The 24,668-nt window shown below is 53.1% G+C and overlaps 1 protein-coding gene across 1 annotated transcript; it reads right to left on the reverse strand.

Annotated features, from left to right (window-relative positions):
- Positions 1–14,984: 14,984 nt before the first annotated feature.
- LOC308272302 (ficolin-1-like) lies at positions 14,985–21,970 on the reverse strand (the record flags this gene model as incomplete). Its single annotated transcript, XM_080709044.1, has 9 exons — positions 14,985–15,232; positions 16,001–16,135; positions 17,314–17,443; positions 18,019–18,146; positions 18,425–18,457; positions 19,117–19,152; positions 19,671–19,724; positions 21,244–21,357; positions 21,889–21,970. The coding sequence occupies 9 exons, from the start codon at positions 21,968–21,970 to the stop codon at positions 14,985–14,987; spliced, it is 960 nt and encodes a 319-aa protein (XP_080565170.1).
- Positions 21,971–24,668: the final 2,698 nt, after the last annotated feature.

The raw sequence follows: 24,668 nt of genomic DNA on the forward strand, positions 1-24,668 counted from the left end.
AAAAATTAACAATAAAGGCAAACAATACCATTTAGAGATAGGTAAAAGACTAACATAAATAATGAATCTCCAAAGATAGCCAATCTTAGTTGTCTGTTGGATGGAAAATCTTGTTTCTCTAGTTCTGATGTGTGTTACCTATTTCTTCTTTGTAGTTAATCTCTTTGAGTATTTTCTCTAGCGCTGGTTTTGAAGACATAAATTCCTTCAGTTTCTGTTTGTCGTGGAAGCTTCTTATTTCCCCATCTAATTTGATAGAAAGTTTTGCTGGGTAGGAAATTTTTGGCTGGAAGTTGTTTTCTTTCAGAGTTTGGAATATGTTACTCCAAGCCCTTCTGGCTCTCATGACTTGGTTTGGGAAGTCTGGAGTGATTCTAATTGGTTTGCCTCTGAATGTCACTTGGCCCTTTGTTTATGTTGCCTTTAAGATTCTCTGCTTGGCTTCCACATTGGTCATTTTGACAATTATGTGGCGTGGGGATCCTCTTCTCCGATCCTGTCTAAAGGGAGTTCTATAAGTTTCCTGGATCTGTGTATCGACCTCTTGCTCTACGTTTGGAAAATTTTCTGCTATTACTTCCTTGAAGAGATTGTTGATCCCTTTGGTTTCACCTTCTTTTCCCTCCTCTATTCCAATTATTCTTAGGTTAGCTCTCTTAAAATGGGCCCATATTTCTTCAATGTCAGATTCCTGCTGTCAGATTTTTTTCCCTAAATTAGAAACTATGCGTTCATTTTTTGAATGATTATCTTCTAGGCGCGAGATTCTATTCTCCATGTGGTCTAATCGGTTGTTTGTATTTTGAATTGAGGACTTTACTTCATTAATTGCATCCTTTATCTCTTTTTGGCTCTCTCTGAATTCTTTTCAAAACACCTCTATTATTTCTACAGTTATTTTCCTGATTTGATCTTCTAGAAATCTCTGATTTTCTGTTTTATCGGGTCTGATGTTGTGGGGTTGTGGGCATTCATTGCTCCATTGTTATTCCTCTTTCCCACGATTTTGGAAGTTTGTGCCTTCTCTGGGTTCTTCCCTTGGGTCACTACGACTTCACTTAAGGTGCTCTGGATCTTGAGTCTGTGGTATCTCAGTCCCCACTACTCCTTTACTGGGTTGTATCGCAGAGTCTCAGACCCAGGGAGTCGATAGAGGCTGCTTTAGACCATGGGGGTGGGGGTGCCAGGTTGGGCGTTCTCCTATGGTGTGATATCTCTGCCACCACCACTCCCCCCCTGGGTCAAGTCCCTGAGAGTGCAGTACTGGGATTTCTCCTTTAGGGGCCCCAATTTGAGTCACTGTTGTTGAGTATGCAGATGGAGCTGTTGTGGACTCAGTGAATTCGCTGCTGCTGCCGCCGGTAGCAATATGGTGCCGCTGCCATGCCCTCGGCAGTGAGGCTGGCATATTTCTTCTCTGGTTTTGAGCTCCGCTCTGAGTCCCTGCAGCGTGTGCTGAGCCCAGCCCCTTGGAGCTTTAGACGCTCCCTGTGCTGAGAAATCTGCCGAATCCCGCCCGGCTGATCCGCAGCGGCTCACCTCGGCTCGCTGTCCGCCGCTCCTCTCTGGAGCCTGGTGGGCTGTTGAGTGTGTTGGTCTGGTGCCGTCCGGTGAAGTCGCCGCTGCCGCCGGCAGTAAGGCACTGCTGCCGCATCCTCGTGCGTGAGGCTGGCGTATCTCCTCTGTGGCTCTGAGCTCCGTTATGAGTTCCCCTCCTCTCTGGAGCCTGGTGCTGCAAGGGAAAATGGCGCCCTCTGCTTCGCGCTGCGACTCCGGCTGCAGCACTGTGGTCTGGTTTCTGATGTCTTGTTTTTCCAGTCCTCTTTTTCTCTGTCCCTTGAAATTACATTTTTTGTTTCTCTGCTGATGGTGTTTTCTGGCTATGAAAGGCACTGATTTTGTGGTAATAGAGATTGGTTGTTAGTGGGGCTCGTAAGCCCCGCTTTTCTCTGTTGCCATCTTCCCAGAAGTCCTCAAAAAATCTATTTTTTATTTTTGAAACAAGGTCTTGCTAAGTGGCTGAGACTAGCCTCTAACCTGCCATCCTCCAGTCTCAACCTCCCAAGTTCTGGGACTGTAGGTGTATGCCACTGGGCCTGGCCTAACATCTAGGGTGTTTTTGTTTTTGTTTTTGTTTTGGTAGTACTGGGGTTCCTGGAAGCCATTCTACCTCCGGGCTACACTCTAAGACCTATTTTATATTTTTTATTTGGAAACAGGGTCTCTTAAGCCAGCGAGGCTGGCTTCGAACCAGCGCAAACCTCCTGTCTCCACCTCCCAAGCGTGGGGATTACAAGCATGCGCCACCACGCCCAGCATCATCTAGGATTTTAATGGAGGAGAGTCCATGGTTTTCGCTCAATCTTGGAGGACGCCATACCCTGAAGACAGAGCCCGGCCTCCTCCACCCTGAGCTAGCCTCTGCCCAAATGCATGCTGAGTCCGAGGCCTGGATGGCCAGGTCAGAACCCACAGACAGAAAGATTCAGGGAGTGGCCACTGCAGAGGGGGCGTTGCAAGACCGCAGCATCCTTCTCTAGGTCAGAGATTGTCAAACTACAAAAGTTGACAGCTGCCGGGCGTGGTGGGCACGCTTGTCATCCCCGCACTTGGGAGGCGGAGACAGGAGGATGGCGCAGGTTCATAGTCAGCCTTTCTGGCTTAAGAGACCCTGTTTCCAAATAAATAAAAAAAAAAAAGGTCTGGGAGTGTAGCCTGGAGGGAGAAGGGCTTCCAGGAACCCCAGTGCCACCAAAAAAAAAAAAAAAGTTGACAGTGTATCAATAGAGGGGCACAGCTGCTGTAACGTCACCCCGCGGTCTTTGCACAGGAATGGCAGGTGGCTCTTTGCCCCAGGACAGGCAACATCGCTCACACTCCATCCCCACTCTGCCACGGGTCTGTAGGGCAGCAGAGGGCTCAGCCATCACATCTGGGGCCGCACCAGGACACGGTCAGCACCAGGGTCTCAGGGAGGGCCCCCCACCATCCTTCATCCCTCCACCTGCTGCCTGCAGGATGAAGCTCCCACAGGCCAGGACAGGGGAAGGGCTCACCCCAAGCCTCAATCTTTGGGTCTGGAGACAGGGAGGGGCCACCCTGAAAGACACATCCATTTGGAGAAGTTATAATTAATGTTGCGAAATGGAATCTTGACAAACGCCTCTTATGAAAATAGTTTAAGTGCTGCGTTGTTATTGCAGAAGGCAGAAATAAACTATTAGATACAGAAACAATTTTAGCCTGTCAAACAGCTAGGAGTTTATTTTTTTTTTCTTAAAAGATGTTGTTTTGAAAATTTACTTAACTGAGAGATGGGCTAAAAATAATTTTTATAAATATATAAGTTGAGCCTCACTATAACTTATTTATAAATGCTCTTGCTTTGGGGATTTGATAAGATTTTTAAAGTTCTTATGAAAAAGCAAAGATATCTGGGGGAAGGGGACTGACTTGTGTAATTAAGCTACTGTAAAAATGCCCCTGTTTATCATCTCTGCATATGAGTTGTGTGCAAGTGTGGCGGCTCTGGAAAGGCACAACAGGTCGATGGCACCAGAAGGGTGCGCCGTCCAGTCCCTTCTCAGAGGCAGGGGCTGGGGCCGGCATGGGTCCTGGTCCAGGGCTAGGCATGTCCTCTGGGCTGGGCTGTCCCCTGTCCCCTGCGGGGCTCTGCTGAGCTCTTCTGAGAGCTCAGATCCCTGCCAGCTGAAGGGTCGGTGGACATGCCCAGTAGGGGACATGGGGACAGCTGGAGGGTTGGCAGATATGTCCAGAGTGGACATGAGGACAGCTGGAGGGTTGGCAGGCATGTCCAGAGGGGACATGGGGACAGCTCTAGAGGCCTAGCCTGGCTGTGATCTCTGTGGCCAGCGGAGGTTCAGCTGGGGACTCTGGGAACGACTGGTGTCAGGAAGGCCTGGCCTTCGGGGTGAGAAAGGTCTGTCCAAAAGGTCAGCAGGTCACCTTGGAGTCCTGGCTGCAGCAGGGAGGGGTGGACCTCGAGGGCTCCCTCTGGGAAGGCGTGCGGGGAGCTCCCTTCGCCCCGTTCCTGCTCACCACTCCCTTTTTTATGTTTCCTAAAAGTTTTATTTTTTATATATTTTATTGGTGCATTGTAGTCAAACATCACAATGGAACACACGACTTGTTAGGATATATAAGTACACGTCATCCAATCACCCTTTATCCAATCCCCATCCCACTCCCTCCCCTCCCTCAATACCATGCTTGATTCATCACCACTCCCTTTAACCCCCCAACTCCATCTGACTGTGGCTTTGTCTTCTCTGGGCAGTGGCCTTGTGGAACCCTAGGATCCTTCTGTGCCGCACCCCAGGGGCGCTGTGTCCCTGAGGCTCCCAGCGTTGCTGCCCGTGGCCCTGTCCAGTCCTCGACCAGGCTGAGCCCGGCTCCCATCTCCACCCAGGACCTTCCTCCTGGCACTGGTCAGCTGCCAGCGCATGTTTATGGAGTCAGCGGTGGCCGTGCGCACTTCTGTGATCCTGGGGTTTGTGGCTTTGGTGGTAAAGGGCCCTGGAGGCTCCTGGCCTCCTGTGAGAGCTGAGGTTATGCCTGACGAAATGCCCGGCCTCTCCTGATCCAGGTGTGTGGCTGTGGACTGGTCACTTGACCCCTCTGAGTCCTCTTACCGTGTGGCACGGGTTGAGATAACCGAGTGGCCTTGAGAACCCGGGGACCAGGCATAACAACTCTGAGCACGGGGTCCGTGGTGCCCTGTGCGATTAGTGAGCCTCCTGCCCTGTCCTGGCACGACTGGTCCAATCATCCTCCCCGACTCCTTCAGCTTCCAGGGCCTGCCATTCCAGGCCCTCCCCATAGCTTGGCATGTGGAGCCTCAATTGCGGCTTGGAATTTTCCCAGAGAATCCACTGGCTGCAGGCTGGGGCCCAGCCCCCTCCACCGCAGCCCACCTGCCTGCCCACAGTGCTGGTCCAGCTCAGGGAGCCCGGATGGGGAAGGAGGCAGAGCCGGAGGTGGGCGGGGCTCCAGCAAAGGCCCGCCTCCACTTGTACGCCCATTTGTCAGAGGTGCCTTGGGAGAGCTGATGCCTTGGCCCCTGGGCGGAGGAGTACTCTAGCTGCAGCCCTGCTGGTCTGGGGGTGCAAACCACTTGCATCCTGAGCGGGAAAGAAAGAGAAAGAGAAAGGGGCTGGGGTCCCACAGTCTGCTTCAAGGGCATGCCTCCAGGGACTAAGTAAAGACCTCCTACTAGATTCCCAAATCTTTTTTTTTTTTTTGAGGGGGGTAGATGCTAGGGCTTGAACCCAGTGACCTTTTTATTTTTAAACAGGGTCTCACTAAGTTGCTGAGGCTGGCCTTGAACCTGTGATCCTCATGTCTTAGCCTCCCAAGTACTGGGATCACAGGTGTGCTTCACCATGCCCGGCTCAGGAAGACTGTGCCTATCATACACTCTCCCTTAAGGCTGGGGCGTTGCTCTTTGACTTTGCTACTATTTTCAAAAGACATTTCTCGCTGTGGCATGAGACAGGGACGGCGCTGGGTGTTTAAGCTGACCTACTGTCCCTCTCCTGAGGATTTTTTTTTGTGTGTGTGTGTGTGGTACTGGGGTTCCTGGAAGCCCTTCTACCACCGGGCTACACTCCCAGACCTATTTTTTATATTTTTATTTGGAAACAGGGTCTCTTAAGCCAGCACGGCTGGCCTCGAACCTGTGCGATCCTCCTGTCTCCACCTCCCAAGCGCGGGGATTACAAGCGTGCGCCACCACGCCTGGCTCTCCTGAGGATTTTTACATCTGCTTTGCAGTTAGAAGGGGCTTCACCGCCAGGCGTGGTGGCGCACGCTTGTAATCCCAGCGCTTGGGAGGCTGAGACAGGAGGATCGATCGCACAGGTTTGAAGTCAGCCTCAGCTACTTAGTGAGGCTCTCAGCAACTTAGTGAGACCTTGTTTCCAAATAAAATATAAAATAGGACTGGGAGTGTAGCCTGGAGGTAGAGGGACCCTGGGTTGTATCCCTGGTACCACAAAAAAGAAAAGGGGCTTCACCATGGACAGCTGGTCCGTGGTTGTCAACAGAGGTTATGTAGACACGGCGCCTTCCAGGACTCGCCCCAAAGAATCCTGTGCCACGTCCCCAGGGAGGCCCCGCCCTCAGCACGTTGGTTTCAGCAGCCGTCAGCTCTCACACCGACTCATGCAGAAGCCAGACCCAGAGTGCAGCGGGCTGCGCGAAGATCGCCAGTCTGTGCCCTGCCCTGGTGGCCGGTGGTGACTGGAGGGCTGGAGGTCACGTCTGCAGCCGGGGTCACGCAGGACAACTTGAAAGGCACCAGAAGTCCTTCGTGGCCTCAAAGGAAGAGCTTGGAAAGGAGGATTTAAAGGTGTGGGCGTTTACTTTCTGGGTGTTACAAGACAAAGGAGAGCTTCCCGGTGTGCAGACAGGAGCAGAATGGAGACCGGGAACTTGAGGCCCTCCGAGATGGGGAACCCTGACCTCCGACACTCCTGGCCTGAGGGGGACGATAGAAACCTGTAAGCCACAAAGAGCAGAGACTTGTCCTTTTTTAATAGTGGCTCCATCCTAGAGTAAAGATTCTTCCTGCTGGAGCCCTGGGGAGAAGAGGAGGACCGGGACCAATGAGGCCAAACGGCCTGAGAAACGGCTTAGGAGTGAGTTCCTGCACTCTCCAGCCAGAGCTGTGGAGATGTTTGTTCTTTGTTTTGGGGTCCTGGGGATTGAACCCAAGGGGCATTCTACCTCTGAGCTATACCCCCAGCTCTTTTTGCTTTTATTTTTTTATTTTGAAACAGGGTCTCGCTAAGTCGCTGAGGCTGGCCTTCAACCTGAGATTGTCCTGTCTCAGCCTCCCAAGTACTGGGATAACAGGTGGGCATCTCTGGAGATTTTGTAGATGCCTGCCTAAAAGAGGAGCCCTTTCTTTGCAAAGCGGTGGGCCAGGAGAGAGCAGGAGGCAGCCCGCCTTCCCCTCCTGCTAGAACTCTCTGGGCCTTTTGCCAGCGGCGCCTCCTACCCAGTTCTCAGCTGTGCTTGGGTTCCTCTGACTGTCTTCTTGCCGTGACGAGTCAGCCTGAGGCATATGGGTAGGGGCGGCCCACGATCTGATTCCTGGAGAGTCATCCAGGCCGGCTGCCCCGCCGCCCACCGCCAGAAGAGGCAGAAGGTCTCAGTCAGGAAGACAGCAAAGCCAGAAGCCATCTGACGCGTCCATCTGTCCCGAAAGGGCGCCCACAGTCCTGAGCCTCCTGAGACGAAGGGGGCTCTGAGATCAAGTTGGGAGTGAAAGAGAAATCATCAAATCTCAGCCCTGCAAAAGCAGGTGTGGCAGCTGGACCCAAACCCGTGCAGGCCAGAAGCAGCATCCCCAGAGCTCTGGACGACGCCTGACGTTCCTTCAGACCCTGTGGGCAGCCCTGGTGGGGTGCTGCACATCTGTAATTCCAGGACTTGGGAGGCCGAGACAGGAGGATCACAGGTTCAAGGTCAGCCTCGGAACCCAGTGAGACCCTCAACAACTTAGGTCTCGCTAAATATTTATTTATTATTAATAAACTAATAAATAGGGCTGAGTGTGAAGATCAGAGGTAGAATGCTCCTGGGTTCAGTCCCCAAGGAAGGAAGGAAGGAAGGAAGGAAGGACACTTCAGGCATAGGTCCTCGGCGGCCCTGTTGGACAGCCACGGAGACGACGTGGCCTGGGGCACTGCCCTGGACCTTGCAGGTCCCTCTCCTGACGAATGGCTCTGCGTCCCTGCGAGAGCTGGTCTTTGGAATGAGCGGTCCTGCAGGAAGCCCCCACCCCAGTGTCCTCAGAAAGGGCCTTTCTGGGGCTTGCAGCAAAGACCTGGGAGTCAAGGACGGAAAACACATCAGGCAAACAAACCTCCCAGGCGCCCATTCCAGAGCAGGTGCACTCGGTGCCCGAGATGGTGGCGACCGCCATGTTTCTAAAGTAGGAGTCCTCAGAGCATAGAAGCTTGGGGGTCTGTGGCCTGGGGGTGATCTGGCAGCTTCGGCTAGCAACCCGAGTGGTTCCGTTGACACATTCTGGGGCCGTGCACGTGGGATTCTAGCTATTTCCCTATTTCCCCTCCAGCACTGTAGTCCCCTCGAGGGTGAGTATCGCTCTGACCAGCCAGTGGGCCGGCTTTTTATTGCTGTCACTGATGATATCAGGCCGGCTGGGACTTTCTGGGACTCGTGCACACACTCCCAAACCTGACTGCCCGGGAGAGACGCAACAGATACAGAGTCATGGCCCTCCCAGACACACGAAACCAAACGTTCAGGGGCCATCACTAGAATCTGGGTTCTTTTGTTTCATGGTATTGGGTATTGAACTCAGGGACATTCTACCTCTGAGCTACATCTCCCAGCCCTATTTTAATTTTTAGTTTGAAACAGAGTCTCACTAGGTTTCTCAGGCCCTAGAACCTGTAATCCTACCATCTCAGCCTCCCCAATTCTGGGATTATAGGTGTGCACCACTGTGCCTGGCTAGAACCTGAGGTTTTTTTTTTTTTTTTTTTTTTTTTTTTTGGTGGTACTGGGGTTCCTGGAAGCCCTTCTACCTCCGGGCTACACTCCCAGACCTATTTTTTATACTTTTTTATTTGGAAACAGGGTCTCCTAAGCCAGCGCGCGCGGCTGGCTTCGAACCTGCACGGTCCTCCTGTCTCCGCCTCCCAAGCGTGCGCCACCACTCCCAGACTAGAACCTGAGTTTTTAAAAAAGCTTCCTAGGCTGGGCGCGGTGGCCACGCTTGTAATCCCCCCGCGCTTGGGAGGCGGAGACAGGAGGATCGCACAGGTCCGAAGCCAGCCTCAGCTACTTAGTGAGGCTCTCAGAAACTTAGTGAGACCCTGTTTCCAAATAAAATATGAAAAAGGTCTGGGAGTGTAGCCCGGAGGTAGAAAGCCTCTGGGTTCCACCCTCAGTACCACCAAAAAAAAAAAAAAAATAATAATAATAATAAAATAAATAAATAAAAAAGCTTCCTAGGGATGCTGATGGTGAGCTATGGCGGGGACCTCATGGCTCCCCATCAAACAGGTGGCCATTTGGTCCTGGTGCCCTCAACTGCTCCTCAGAGTATAGGCAAGAAAGTTCCAAATCAAAAGTATGCTAAAATATTGAAGAGGAAGAGATATAAGAGGCAGACTGTGTCAGGGCCATGGTGGGAAGGCCCAACTGCCTGAGAAGGAACAGGTGTTGACAAGACACCAAACTTCCTGAGAGATGACACCTCCTGTATGTCAAGTGCTAACAAGACTTGAAACCCCCCCCCCGAGAGTGACCACAGATGTTTGAAAGACTCCAGTTGTTCTGGGGATAAGCAGAGACAATCTAAATCCCAGGAAACAGCCTCTTGGGCCCTTCAATCGATGGAGAGAGGAGCATGCAAAGAATGTAAGTCTATAGACAAGCCATTCCCCCCCCCACCCCCCCACCCCTCTCTCTCTCTCTCTCTCTCTCTGCCTGGGGCTGCCCCTGGATAGAGCCCAGAAGGCAATTGCTGGACACCAAAGTCCTCATTGCCCTCAGGGGAGACCTGCCTCAGTTTACCCTCCCACCTCCCACTCTCTTTACATTAAACATCCGCCTAGCCTTTCTGTTGTCTGTGAGTATCATTCTTTCTTTCTACTTCACCAGATAGAAGCCGGGTAAGGAAACATCCATTTCAATGTTAACAGGCAATAGAATTTATCACTGACATTTTAGTTTTCTAATGAACAAAACCCTCGAAGCGCTAATATCGTTAGAAGCCTAATAATTCTACCTATAAATGCAATGAGACCAAAGTCTCTTCTCTATCCGGATGCCATGTATAAATGCACTAATATTCCCATGTAACATTACGGACTAAGTCAATTAGTTAATTACACGTTTCAGATTGGATTTATGAGTTTTTTTTCTGCATTAGGCCAAATTCTTTAAACATTACAAGACTATGAAACAGAAAACCTGTCCATATTCCTAGATATAAAAGCCATAATTCTCTGCTCCAACTACATTAATTGTTTCTAGAGACTGTGGCCAGGACGTGATGGGGTCCTGTCCTCCCCTCTGGGGGCTGTGGGGACCCCTCCCAATAGGCTCTGCGCCGAGGACACTGGGCTTCAGGGAAAGGCGTGCCCGTCGCTCACGTCCCTGGGTCTGAGCCTGTCCATTTCTTTAAAAATATTTTTAAAACTGTGGAACATAACATACACACCAAAGTGTATACAGTGAAAAGTACAACGTAAGTATTTTTTTTTTATCACTTTAGAACAAACATGCTTCTAATCAGCCCTGTCAAGAATCAGAACATTGCTGGGACCCAAAGGCCCCTCCCCGTCCCTTCGTGGTCACCACCCGTGCCCTTCCCCAATATAACCCCTTTCTTATTTTCCTTGTTTACATTCACCACCTAAGTATTCAGCCAAAGGACTATAGGTTATCGTGCTTTTGAAAATAAAGCTTATCTACGATGGACTCGGCGGCGCCTGTCCCCAGAGCCGGCTTCCTTTGCGCCTGCGTGGCCCCGCCAGGATGCTCCCCGAAGATCCCCTCCCTCACTGCATGCGAGCCTGTGGGCAGATTCTTCTTGCCTTCATCCCTTCTCTTCTTGGCGGGCATTTGGGCCCATCCCAGTCTGGGCTCTTGTGAACAGTTTGGCTCTTGTGGGTTCTTGGCCGTGCCTCCTGGGGCACAGGGTGGGCACTTCCAGGCCACTGAGGGGAGCTGGCTGGGTCCAGTGACCTGCGTCTTCTACCCTCAAGGAGCATGCCAGCTGTTTCTCATGGGTTCTCATTGCTACCAGCAGAGTATGAAAATCTCCCCGCACCCAGTCTTCTGCCTTGGTACTGTCCATCTTTCTTATTTCAGGGGTTCTGAAGAGCGTGCTGTAAGCAGCACCTCAGTTTGCCTATAATTTGCATCTATCTGATCAATAATCAAGAGAGGATTATAAGCTTTTTATAAGCATACTGGTCCTCTTTTGTTTATCAAAGTACTTTTTTTTTTTTGAGGTACTGGGGATGGAACCCAGGGGCATTGTACCTCCAAACTACACCCCTAGCCCTATTTTTAGTCTTTTTATTTGTTTGTTTATTTATTTATTTATTTATTTATTTTATTTTTTCGTGGTACTGGGGTTCCTGGAAGCCCTTCTACCTCTGGGCTGCACAACCAGACCTATTTTATACTTTTTCATTTTTGGAAACAGGGTCTCTTAAGCCAGCGGGGCTGGCTTCGAACCAGCGCGATCCTCCTGTCTCTGCCTCCCAAGCGCGGGGATTATAAGCGTGCGCCACCACGCCCGGCTAGTCTTTTTATTTTTGAAACCGGGTCTCACTGCGTTGCGCAGGGCCTCACTAAGTAGCTGAGGCTGTCCACTAACCGTGATCCTCCGGTCTCAGCCTCCCGAATGCTAGAATATTCAAGTACATTTTATTTGATTTTTATTAATTTTTTATTGGTGTATTGTAGTCGTGCATCTTAATGGAGTACAAGATGGTAGAGTCATATACAACGCACACATCACCCAATCAGCCCTTCCCCAATTCCCATTCCTTACCCCTCCCTCCTTCTCACGTTCGGCTTAGTGATTGACAATGACGTTTGTTAAGGCATATCCTTTTCATTACGGGATCTCCCTCTTCCCCCTCCCCTCAATGAGGTTGCCTTTTCCTTATCCATAATTTCTCCTTCTTCATCCTCTTAACAAACATACTGAGACCTTTCTACAAATATAAATTGGGTCTTGTAGTAAATATATCAGATTTCATCTTTTGTGAAGTGTCTGTTTAAATCGTATCCCCATTTTTTGTTTGTTTGTGGTGCTGGAGTTAGAACCCAGAGCCTTGTGCATGCTGGGCAAGCACTCTACCACCAAGTCACACCCCAGCTCCTAGTATATTACCGAGCTATGTATTTTTCATTAGTATTAGAGGGAATCCTGTGCTAAAAAAAAAAAAAAAAAAGCTAGGCATTGTGGTGCACACTTGTAATCCCAGTACTTGGGAGGCTGAGGCAGGAGGATCACAGGTTCGCAGCCAGCCTCAGCTACTTGGTGAGGTCCTCTGCAACTTAGTGAGACCGTGTTTCAAAATCAAGAATAAAAAAAATAGGGCTGGAGGTGTAGCTCGGAGGTAGAATGCCCCTGGGCTCCATCCCTAGTACCAACAAACAAACAAATCCCAGTAGGTTTCGGTAGACAGGATAACGCCCCATTGCAAACATCTCCTGTCCGATTGCTCAGGCCCTGTGACCACTGTCCAGAGCAAGAGCCTTGGCTGCACTTTGGCTGCAGACCTGGAGGCAGAAGAGGACCCTGGCTTCTACGGGTGGGCCACATCGAATCCCCCGAGGCTTAGAAATGGACACCCACCCTGGGCGATGGCCAGAGGGAGCTGGGACCGCAGAGGGGTCACAGATGTGCTGCTGCTGGATGAAGGGCCCCCGGCCAACGAGTGTGTGCCGCCCCCACCCGGTGACCGCGGGTGGTGAGCCGGAGAAGGCCAGCCAGAGGGTTGTCCCCAGAGCCTCTGGGGAACCAGCCGTCCCAGCGCCTCCATGCGGGCTGGGCAAGGCGTCTAACCAGGACCACAGGCCACGCCTGTCTGTTGTTTTGAGACCTAATATGTAGTGATTCCCTGAAGTGGAGGAATGACAGTGAATGCATATCGCAGAGGCAGAGTGTCCCTCCTACAGTGTGTGTGTGTGTGTGTGTGTGTGTGTGTGTGTGTGCGCGCGCGCGCGCGCACGCGCGCTTCTGGGGATGGAACTCAGGAGCATTCTACCTCTGAGCTACACTCCAAGATCTCTTTTACTTTTACTTGGAAATGTGATCTCACTGAGTTGTAGAGGGCCTCACCAAGTTGCTGAGGCTGGTCTCAAACCTGCAATCCTCCTGTCTCAGCCTCCCAAGTACTAGGATTACAAGCATGCTCCACCAGGCCCAGCCCTACTGTGTCTTTGATGAACAGAAGCTCTTGGTTGGGCTGTAGCCACACCAGTCACTTGTGCTCAGTGAGACCTGAGTGTCTTTGAGAAACACTTCCCCTGGCCTGAGAAGTCTCTTCCACTACCTCCTGGGCACCACTCGCTAAGGCACCCCACCCTGTCCTGCTGTGTCATCTGGCTCCACCTCCTCAGGCTGGGAGCTGCCGTGTTAGCCCTTCTGGGCCAAAGCTTCACCTCAGCCATGATAAAAAAGCAGAGAGAGGCTTCTAGTTACCCCCCAAAACACACACACACACACACACACACACACACACACACACACACACACCCTTATCAGAGCTTTCTAGGCCCTAAGTGACCTTTTCAGATGCATGAAGTAGCTGGGCATGGTGGCACATGCCTGTAATTCCAGGACCTGGGAGACTGAGACAGGAGGATCACAAGTTCAGTACCAGCCTCAGCAACTTAGGCCCTCGGCAACTTAGTAAGACCTTGCTTCAAAGAAAAAATAAAATAAAATAAGGCTGAAGGTGTAGCTTGGAGGTAGACTGCACCTGGGTTTGATTCTGGGTACAATCCCAAGGGGAAAAAAAGATGCTCTAGGAGTGATGGGGAGATTCTGGGGACTTGGGGCAGGAGGGCAGCTCACCCGTGTGTAAGGACAGAGCCTGAGGGTAGAGGTGGAAGGTCCGGGGAGGAGGCCCTTGAGGGCTTTTCGGCACCAAGGACTTCTGCTAGATGGCTCTCTAACTGCTGTCCCATTGGCCAGGTTCATAAGAAACACCTGCCATAGGACAGGCAGGGAAGAGTGATCGAAAGCATGGGCGTTCAAGAAACACAAAAGCCTGGCGCGGTGGAGCACACTGTGGCCCTGGCACTCGGGAGGCTGAAACAAGAGGACCGCGGTTCGCAGACAGCCTCAGCTACTTGGTGAGGCCCTCTGCAGCTCAGTGAGACCCTGTTTCAAAATAAAGAATAAAAACAAACTAGGGCTGGGGGTGTAGCCCAGAGGTAGAATGCCCCTGGGTTCCATCCCCAATACTGAAAAAAATAAGAAAGAAAGAAAGAAAGACAAATAAAACTGGAGTGACATGTCTGTCAGGAAGCTGACTTGTTTTACAAACACAGCTCTGTCAGCTGGGCATTGGTGGCGGGAAAATTGTAACCCCAGTATTTAGGAGGCCGAGATAGAAAGGTTGCAGGTTCAAGGCCAGCCTCAGCATTTTTTTTTTTTTTTTTTTTTTGGTGGTACTGGGGATGGAACCCAGGGGCCTTCTACCTCCGGGCTACACCCCCAGCCCTATTTTATATATTTGGAAACAGGGTCTCTTAAGCCAGCTGAGGCTGGCTTCGAATCTGTGCGATCCTCCTGTCTCAGCCTCCCAAGGATGGGGATTACAAGTGTGTGCCACCATGCCCAGCCTTAGCATTTTAACCAGGCCCTCAGCAACTCTGAGAAACTTTGTTTCAAAACGAAAAGTAAAATAGGCCTGGGGGTGTAGCTTGGAGATAGAATGCCCCAGGATTCGATCCTCAATGCAACAGGAGGAGGAGGAGGAGGAGGAGGAGGAGGAGGAGGAGGAGGAGGACAGACAGCTCCTCCCGGTGGGTTGTGTGGGTGTGTGGAGAGAGGAGGCTTTCCAGGCTGAGGGGCAGGGACAGCAGTGGGGGGCGGTGAGCTGGGGCTTGCATCATGGAGGCTAGACGATGGGAACTTTGACAAAGACATTAAATGGAGTCAGATGGGCGAATGAGCAGGCACAGCTTTTACTGGGACTCTATTTGGGAAAGGAAGCCCAGCTGCCGCAAGAAGACATCAGGCTGGCTTGCAGAAATGGAGAAGCCGGCTGCGCTGGGCACATATGGGGGTGGTCGTGGTAATTGGATTTAGGTGTGCTCAGATCAAGCTTTTTGCCCCATGCTAAAGATAAGTCACTGCCAGGCCACGGAGTGAATCTGCCCCTCACCCCAGGCGGCCCTTGCCTCTGCCTCTGGGCGTGCGTGGAGGGCTGTCCTGGGGCCTGGCTGGGCTAGACTGGCCGCAGCTTCATCTCCGACAGCTTGTAGCTGTAATTGTACCCTTTCCCAGACTTCCAGTTGATGCCGTTGGCAAAGCTCTGGTGGGCGCCCCCGAGGTAGAGGCCGTTCAGGTTTGATAAGTGACAGTCATTGTGCCACCAGGCCCCGAGGTACGACTTGACACAGTCAGAAGCACTGCCGTCATTGTCCCTGTCTTTGGTGGAGAAGGAGTGGTTGTTGTGATAGGTCAGAGAGTCGCCTGTGGAGAGAAAACACGAGAGCTGGGGATGCTTAGAAGAAGCGCCATCACAGGGCCCTCCCAGGTCCTGCCTCCAGAGCCATCAGTGCAATTAGTGCAGTCTGCACCTTAGCTCACTAAGCTCCAGGCAGGTAGACCAGCTGCCTGGAGGAGAGGGAGCCAGAGAGAGCTGCCTGGAAGTCTTAAAGGAGTGGCGGAAGGGAGGCTCCTCCCTCCTGCTTCTTTCCTGGAAGTCATGAAGGGGCTCTTGCATGTAAACCGGGCACAGGAGCCCCAGGGCTTCATCATGGAAGATCCCCAGAGCGGATGGCTGCCTGCCACTCCAGGTTCAGTACAGTCCCCCAGACTTCATGCTGCAGAACTCTAGAGTGTGCAACAGGATCCCCCAGAAGGCACTTGGGGGAATGTGACCCCCCAAACCAGGTGGCAAGGGCTCTTTTGGGAAGAAATATACCACTGGGTGCTTGTTCTGCGGATAACGTTTGGGAAATGGAGATCTAAGGCCCTGTGAGAAGGGATCGTCCTTTTACTGGTTTCAGCAGTGACAGTGGCCAGTCACGGTGCACTGGACACAAGCTTGGGGTGTTTGCTGATTGCATCCCATGGCCCCCATACTACACAAAGAGCTCTCAGTGTTTACATTTGCAGGTGAAGGAACTAGGCTCAGGGCGCAACCCCTAGCCCAAGCCACCATGGGAGATGGTGCTAGGTTCTGCTCAAAAGGAAGAGAGCCTGGCTCAACCCGCGCGGTCCCGCGTGGACACTCACCGGCGCTGCCCCCAACGAAGGCACCCAGGACCAGCTTGTACTTCTCCTTCTCCCCCTCCACCCTGAATGATTCGTACTTGGCAAAGGACTGCTTGCCCTCAAAATCCACCAGGTCCACACGGAACTCACTGGTTCCTGCGGGGGAGAGTTGGAAGTCTCAGCCTCTAGGGTCTCCGGGCCAGAGGTCCGCGGCCCTGCCTGGGGAAATTACTAAGTGATACCTGAACGTGGCAGTCGAGGGGATTCAGTGAGGGATGTCTGAAATTCTTTGTGGCTCTTCACTTTTTTCCTCTCCTCCCCTCCTCCAGACCCTCCTCCTCCTCCTCCTCTTCCCCCTCTTCTTCCTTCTCCTTCTCTTCTTCCTTCTCCTCCTCTTCCTCCTTTTTCTCCTCTTCTTCCTCCTCCTCTTCCTCATATTCCTCTTCTTCCTCCTTCTCTTCCTCCTTTTCCTCCTCCACCATCACCATCATCACCATCATCATCTCCTCCTCCTCCTCCTCCTTCTTCTTCTTCTTCTTCTTCTTCTTCTTCTTCTTCTTCTTCTTCTTCTTCTCTCTCTCTCTCTCTCTCTCTCTCTCTCTCTCTCTCTCTCTCTCTCTCAGAATTGAACTCAGGAGCATTCTGCCCTTTTAACTTTTTGTTTTGAAGCAGGCCCTGCTGTGTCTCCACAGTCCCAAGCACCTCCCTGCTGCTCTGTGGGTCCCCTGCAACCCCTGCAACCCGGGGGCGCCGCTACCTTCCCCTGATGAACCAGCTATCACGCCACTTTGTAGGTAGGAGTTCTTCCACACCGGGGCAGGGGCTGCATGCCAGGGACTTGTGTGGGGATGTGGAGCACACAAGTGGGCACTTGAAGGTGGCCACGGGGCAGTGGGTGGGAGACAAAGGACTGGCTGTTTTTAGTTGGCTGCAGGGCCAGGGATGGCGCTATCATTGAGGAAGAGGGTGGAGCAAGGGGCCTGTTTGGAGCCTGCCGTGTGCGTGTGCGGGAAGAGGCCGGGTCCACCGGGCCACGTGGCCAGCATCCCAGAAGACTGACAACTGGAGGCTCGGGTGTCCCCAAGCCTCCCTGGCCCTGGATCCCTCTTATCGTGGTTCTGAGATGCCAGTGGACCACGACTGGACAGGCCTCCACCTTGCATTCTTGTGTCCCCAATCCCAGTGTTCCGGGGTGTCCCAGCTGTGCCCAGAGTCTAAGTATCACAGGGGCGGCAGGGACTCCTCTACTCCACATGGCCCAGAGCAGAGGGCAGGTGCTTCTACCCAGGCTCATGGCCACCCACGCCCACCCACGCCCAGTGCTGCCCACCTACCCTGGGAGCTCAGGGTGTGAATATTGTCATTCCCCAGCCAGAACTCCCCCAGCTGACTGCCGAAGCCCTGCTTGTACGTGGCCCAATCCTGATAGAAGTCCACGGAGCCGTCAACCCTCCGCTGGAAGACCTGCAGGACAACAAGGCGATTGGGAGGTGGGAGGCCAGGCCGACGTCCCTCAGCATGGCTGGGACCCCGCCTCACGCAGGAGCAGGAACTGAGAAGTCACAGAGCAGCAGGCTGGGGCCCCACCCCGTGGGATGGAGGAGGAGATGGAGGCTCAGAGAATGTAGGTCACAAGCCCAAAGCCACACCGCAGGGGAGTTGTGGGCTGCCCCATAGCCTGGACCTTTTTTATTTTTATTTTTTGGTACTGGGGGTGAAATCCAGGGGCATTCTACCTCCGAGCTACACCCTAACCCTATTTTTTATTTTGAAGCAGGGTTTCACTGTGTTTCAAAGTAGCTGAGGCTGGCTGTGAACGGCAATCCTCCAGTCTCAGCCTCCCGAATGCTGGGATTACAAGTGCCACCACGCCTGGCCATGGCCTGGACTTTAACGTCCACCTCCCCCATCCCTTCCCATCCTATAGTCCTCTCTGAAACAAGGGCCATTCTGAAGCCCAGAAGGGATGGGGAACCCAGAGGCCGCCCTTCCGCCATCCTCAGGCCGGCCTCTGAGGTTTCCGGGCCGCCGACACTCACCGTCCATCCCCCGCCATCTGTGTGCATGTCACACAGCACGGTCAGCGGGCGGCAGCTGGGCAGGAAGATGGTGTGCCAGCCACTCAGAGTGTGGCCTCGGGTGAACAGCTCCTTACAGTCCCGAGGTCCTGGGGACAGAGACAAGACCTAAGGCCAACAGCTGTGGTGACTAGGCCAGCTTGCTGACCTCCCTCCCCAGTGCCACCCCAGCTCGGTTCCTAGCTGCCCAGCCCTAGGGGTGGGGCAAATGTTAACTTCCTCCAGAAACGTTGGTGTGGCGTGGAGATGCCGGCCAGACAGAAGCTGCCAGATGTTGAGTGATGGAAGGACTTTGATGAGATGGCGCGGTCCCCTCTGTGCAGCTGGCCCCAGGGGGAGGGTCAAGCACAGGTGGGGGCGTAGTCACCTGTGGCACAGGACTGGGAGGGCCCAGAGTCTCCTGTTGGGGAGAAAAGAGACCCTGGTTATCAGCTTGAGGTCACTGCCCTCGCCCCTTCAGCCCCAGCTGCCCTCAAACACAGAAAGAGAATGGGTGGGCCATTTTTCCAGGCAGGTCTGGCCCTGATCAGTGGTTACCACACCCCGCTTCCCCAGACCACATGGCTCACAGGCTGGTTTTTCCTCTTGGGCTGGCAGAAAACGTCACGCCTCACCCAGGCCCGGGACTAACCAGAGAGTTGACTCCCGCAGGCCCACGTGTGCACCACCCACCGAGTCCACAGCCCTAATCTTGCAGTTTTTATATATGGACTCAAAGCATGACTGTGTCTTAGAGTTTTATTATAAGTTTGCTTTTTCTTAATTTTCAAGATTTTTAAGCGAATGGGCACAAATTAGACAAGAGCTCAGATCAGTCAAATGTGCACATTTATGCAATGGTGACACCTTATCCATCACTCGGCTGGACCGTGGCCGGCGCCGGGTATGAGTCTGAGGGCCTGGGCTCAGCAAGTGTCCAGGCCCTGTCACCCACCCCGCCCGTTGCCTGGACAACAGGAACTTGGGCAGAGGCGCTGGGTGTGGCCGAGGCCTCTGGGAGGCCTGCCCTCTCCCGCCCTGGACGCAGCCTGCGGGCACCCAGGACCACGGAGGGCTCACCTTTCTCTCCGCGCATCCCCATCTCCCCTCGGTCTCCTGGAGTGAGGCAAAAGTCAGATGCTGATGCTGAGAGTCTAGTCCGCAGAGACCAAGCTCCCAGAACCACCCAGGGCAGGCGCTGCCTGGGGAAGCCAGGCAAAGGCAGCAGGCAGCTGGGGCCAGGCCAGGCCCCTCGTCCTGAGCTCCACCTGCTCATTGCCCCGCAGGACAACTACGATGCTGACCTGCTGGCGAGCAGGGCGCATGGCAGTAGGGAGGAGTGGGGTCCCTCTCTGTCTCCCACCAGGTACTTCTTTTTGTTTTCCAGCACTGAGGAATGAACCCAGGGATTTTACCTCCAAGCTACACCCCCAGCCCTTGTTATTATTTTTATTATTGCTATTGAAACATGGTCTCCCTAAGTTGCTAAGGCTAGCCTCGAACCTGCGATCCTCCTGTCTCAGCCTGCCAAGTACTGGGATTACAGGCTACACCTCCACGCCTGGCTTCCCCACCATGTCTCTATAGACAGACTGAGGGTCTGCTCTGCACCCCTTCTCTTTATATGGTGTTACCTTTGGGTCCGGGTGGTCCTGCTTTCCCAGGTTTTCCAGGGGAACCTCCTTCTCCTGCAAATTCCAAATTGCATCACCAAGAACAATGCCACGACACAGTCCTACTTCATCGTTACCCACGCAGACAACTCCTGACCCCTCTGGTGCCAGGTCTGACCCCCAGTGACCTCAGGTCTGCTGGCCAGGGCTCAGTCTGGCAGGGTGCAGAGGCTGGCGGATGATGGAGCTCCGGTAGCTGGCCTCAGGGAGGTTGTTCTCCAGGCTCCTGATTGGCCTTGGATGCAACCTGAGTTCCATCCTCTCTGGGCACAAGGGCCGGGGCCATGTTGGCCTCACAGAGCTGCAGTGTCCCATAAGGGCTGGTCGTAGGACAAGGAATGCATCCTCAGGGAACCTCACCCAGCCGTGTCAGTGCATGGAGAGGGTGGGCTTCTCCCACAGAGGATGCTGGGCCCTGGATACGGGGAGACAGATGCCAGGAGCTGCGGGGCCTCCAGGTCGGCATCCCTGCATCTGTGTGGACTGAGGACCACCCAGCTCCTGGGTTCCACCCATCGCAAGGGCCTGAGCCTGGAGCCAGGCCCTCTCATGCCCAGCAGACAGATGGGAGGGGCAGCCCAGCCTCAGCGAAGGCCGCAGAGACTCCACCTTCTTCAAAGTGCTCGGGCCTCCTGCTCCTCTGTGTAGCAAGTAGGCCCTGGGCACTGGAGGAACCTGGTTCTAGAGAAGTGGGGTTTAGAGCAAGAGGTCAGCACCCTCCCATCCCCATGACTGACCGCCCACCCTGGCCCACGGGAAGGGCATCCTGCCCATGGTACTTCCGTAGGGCACAGGGACAGAAATACCACCCCCCGGTGCATTTGTGTTGGTAAATGGGCACCCCCAGGGCCTGGCCCAGGCTACCCACAGGAGCCTCATCCTGGGCACTGCAGAATGCGTGGGCCTTAGGGATGTCTGAGCTGGTCTCATCCCCACCAGGTGCTGGCTGGGCACCAAACCAGCCCAGAGGCCACTAGGGCAGCTCCCCGTTGAGCTGTGGTTTATGTCTACCTATACCAGGCTCAGGGGGACCTGGCCATCCTCGCAAGTGCCTGTTCTGGCTCCCATTTTGGGGGAGAGGTCCATGCGCGCTGGGGGCTACACGAGGACTCAGGTGGCAGCCTCGGCCACGGGACACAGCTATGTCCCGGGGCTGACCTGGGCTGGGGCCACCTCACTCTTAGAGTGTGTGAACTCTGCAAGGTGCCGCTGGCCCCTTTGAGCCCCCACTTTGTCATCAGATATAGGTCTAAGAGGAAGTAAAGCACCCCAATTTCTAGGTGGGGCCACGGAGGCACATAGATTACAGAAGTCTTTCCGGGAGCTGGTAGAGCTGGCCTCAGACCAGGGCCTGGGAAGCAGATCTACAAAGCCTACCCAAAACTCACTAATGTTAAGAGGGAGGCCCCCTTGAGGTTTCCTCAGACTCTGCTGTACTCAGGAGCCAGCCAGAACCCCAAGCAGGCATCACCCATCCTGGTACCCAACAAAAGAAGGGCCGAGTCAGCGCCCCACCCGCTAGCCCAGCACACACCTTTCTCTCCTTTGGCGCCAGCCTCTCCCTTGAGCCCTGGTGCTCCAGGCAGCCCCGGGCAGCCGCGGAGAATGGCGAGTTTGTCAGAGCCCTCCAGACCCAGCATCTTCACCTCTGCAGGGAAACAGGTGTTCAGTGAGAGTTGCCATCGATGTTAGACCGGGGCACATGGCTGCGGCCAGGGTCGGCGGCCTCAGCTGGGGACTGGCCTGGAAGCAAGGACCCTTCTGTTGGGGTGTGGGCAGCTGGCCACGTGGGAGGCGGTGCAGGGCAGAGCCCTGGCTTTGGAAGCCGGCCTTCCCAGGAGAGAGCCCAGCCGCACAGCGCTGGGTCCTTGGGCAGACCAACCGAGCCCTCTGAGCTCCTTAGCTCCACAGAGGGGTGAGAGCAGGGCTCTGGCAAGGATCAGATGAGAGATTACAAAATTTCAACATCTTACTGTCATTCTTGGCATTTAGGAAGAGCTTTGTAAACAATAGGCACTCTCCGTGAACAACAGTAATAACCATCACTCTGATCACTGGGTCAGTTTTCTCTCTTAGACCCTGGGGGTTAACCTTGGAATTATTGGGCCGAGAGGGGTCACTAGGTGGTCAATGGGTAGCCACCAGCTTTCTGGGACCAGAAAATGAGAGTCCATCTTACCTGGGCAGGTGTCGGCAGCCTGGGCAGTCAGGTCTTTGACGCACAGGAGCAAGGCCAGCAGGACAGTGGGCCCTGGGGACATGGCGACTGTCGAGCCGCAGGCTGTCGTCTGGCCTGCAGAGGATCTGCTTTTATAGGGCAGGGAAGGCCAGCCCTGGCCCGGGCTCTAGTTTCCCAACTCCCCTGGGGAGACCCACTCTCTACTGGCTGTTTGGTTCACAACAGAAATTATGAAATAATGTCAAAGGACGTGTCCTTCCAGCCAGGCCCCAGCAAGCTGCCCACCTCACTTGGCTCACTTTCCCTCATAAGGACACCCTGTCTTCTTGGCTTAAGGAAAGCCCAGACCCCTACCTCCTTTCTCATTCCCCAGCTGTCCCCAAACCATGGCTGGGGCAGGAAGGCTTTGCTGAAAGGGTTTCCCACCTCTCTCTCTGCTTCTGAGAATAGTCAGGGTCTGAGCCAGTCATTGGGAACTTGACCTGGAAGGAAAGAAAGAATATTGAGCCTATATCATATGCCAAGAGCGACTTATATCTTCTTTTGTATGTGTGTGTACTGGGGATTGAACCCAGGAGCATTCTACCTCTGAGCTACAACCCCGATTCTATTTTTTTTTTTTTTTGAAACCAGGTCTCACCGAGTTGCAGAGGGCCTCACTAAGTTGCTGAGACTAGCCTCAAATCTGTGATCCTCCTGTCTCTGCCTCCCAAGTACTGGGATTACAGGTATGTACCACCTTACCCCCTGTACCTCTATCTTATAATTATCACCAGACCACAGTAGGAATAACTTTTCTGACATTTACAGGTGGAGAAGCTAGCAGGGACGGGACCCTGGGCTCAGGTCTGGCTGACCTCCTGTGCCTTGGGGCTGAAGGTGAGGGTACCTGCTGTCCGCGGCTCTTGGCGGCTGACTTCTTCTGTGTCCTGTGCTGCGTGTCCGACTCAGCGGAAGCAGCTGTGGACGGTGCAGGGCATCTGAGGATGCATGGTCTTCAGCGGCTCAGGAGATGTACAGGGGGAGGAAGGGGGTGTGCTGGACAGATAGGAGGCTCGGCGGAGGTGGGCGGAGGAGTCCATGGGGATGCAGGACTGAGGTCCAGTGGGGTGGGCAGCACGGACTTCTATCTGTTTGTGCAGGAGCGCAGCCCTGGGGAGACACAGAGCAGGTGGGTCTTGGAACCTCGACACTGCTGTGTCTCCTGGAGTGGCTGGATGGGCAGGACAGGCCTGGACCTCAGCGAGGAGCCAGGTCAGGAGCGACATCCGCCTGGGGTTGGACAGCATGGCTCTTGCAGAGAGAAGACAACCTGCCCAGGATCCAGCAGGAAGAACAGATGTGGAGCAGGTGTGTGGATGCTGCAGGTGCCGAGGGCCCATTGACTGACATCGTGAGAAAGAGCATCCTCCCCGGGGTGTGGGGCACACGCCTGTAATCCCAGTACTTGGGAGGGGGAGACAGGAGAGTCACAGGTTCAAGGCCCGCCATAGCAACTTCGCAAGGTCTTGTTTCAAAACAAACAAACAAACAAACAAACAAACAAACAAAGGGCTGGGAGTGTAGCTTACAGGTAGAATGCCCCTGGGTTTAATCTGAAAGCAAGCAAGCCAGAGGAAAAGGAAGGAAGAGAAGGGCAAAGAAGAAAGATGGAAAGAAAAGAAGTAAAGATGGAGATGGGGACAAGGCGGAGGCTGTGACAGCTACTCTGACCAGCAGCACGTGGTGACCTAAAAGAGGAATGCGGAAGGATGGGAAAGAAAGACAGGAGACACGAGAGGCCGGGAAACGAATGCATTTCTAATTATGTTCTCAAAAAATTTCAGGTGATTCCAAAGCAAAACGATCATAATAAAAACTAACTGTGCTTCTTAGCACTAGACACAAAGCATTAAAAAATGAAGTTTACAAAAACTGACAATAAGCTGGGTGCGGTGGCGCACGCTTGTAATCCCCACGCTTGGGAGGCGGAGACAGGAGGATCGCACAGGATTGAAGCCAGCCTCACTGGCTTAAGAGACCCTGTTTCAAAAAAAAATTATATATATATATATATATATATATATATATATATATATATATATATAATAGGGCTGGAAGTGTAGCCCGGAGGAAGAAGGGTTCCATCCCTAGTATCACCAAAAGAAAAAAAAAAAACTGACAGTAAGCCGGGTGTGGTGGTGCATGCTTGTAATCCCAGCATTTGGGAGGCTGAGAGAAAGGAGGATTATGGTTTGAGGACAGCCTCAGCTACTTAGTAAGGCCCTTTGCAACTCAGTGAGACCCTGTTTCAAAATAAAGTATAAAAAATAGGGCTGGGGGTGCAGCTCAGAGGTCAAATGCCCCTGTCTTCCATCCCCAGTGCCAAAATAATAATAATAATAATAATAATAATAATAATAATAATAATAATAATAAATAATAGCCAGTAGCCATACCACAGGCAAATAACTGGGAATAAATCTCCCCAAAACACAACCTGTGCAGGGAATTATCAAATAGGGACCAAGAGACCTTACGGAAGATGGGAAGACAGGAAGTCAACCCCGTCCACGTTTGTGGATCAGGGCGCCCAGCAGTGCATAGATGTGGTTTTTACTTTTTGTCCAGAGATTCACTAAATTATTAATCAAATTTCCGTGTGTGTGTGTGTGTGTGTGTGTGTGTGTGTGTTACTCACAGAGGTGAATTTAAAGTTTAAAACTGGGACACCCTGAACAGGAGCATGGTGCCCCGGCCCACGCCACCGCACACTGACACCTGACGCAACGCCGCGGTAA

Source organism: Muscardinus avellanarius (assembly GCF_963383645.1).
Source record: "Muscardinus avellanarius genome assembly, chromosome: 13".
Taxonomy (NCBI): domain Eukaryota; kingdom Metazoa; phylum Chordata; class Mammalia; order Rodentia; family Gliridae; genus Muscardinus; species Muscardinus avellanarius.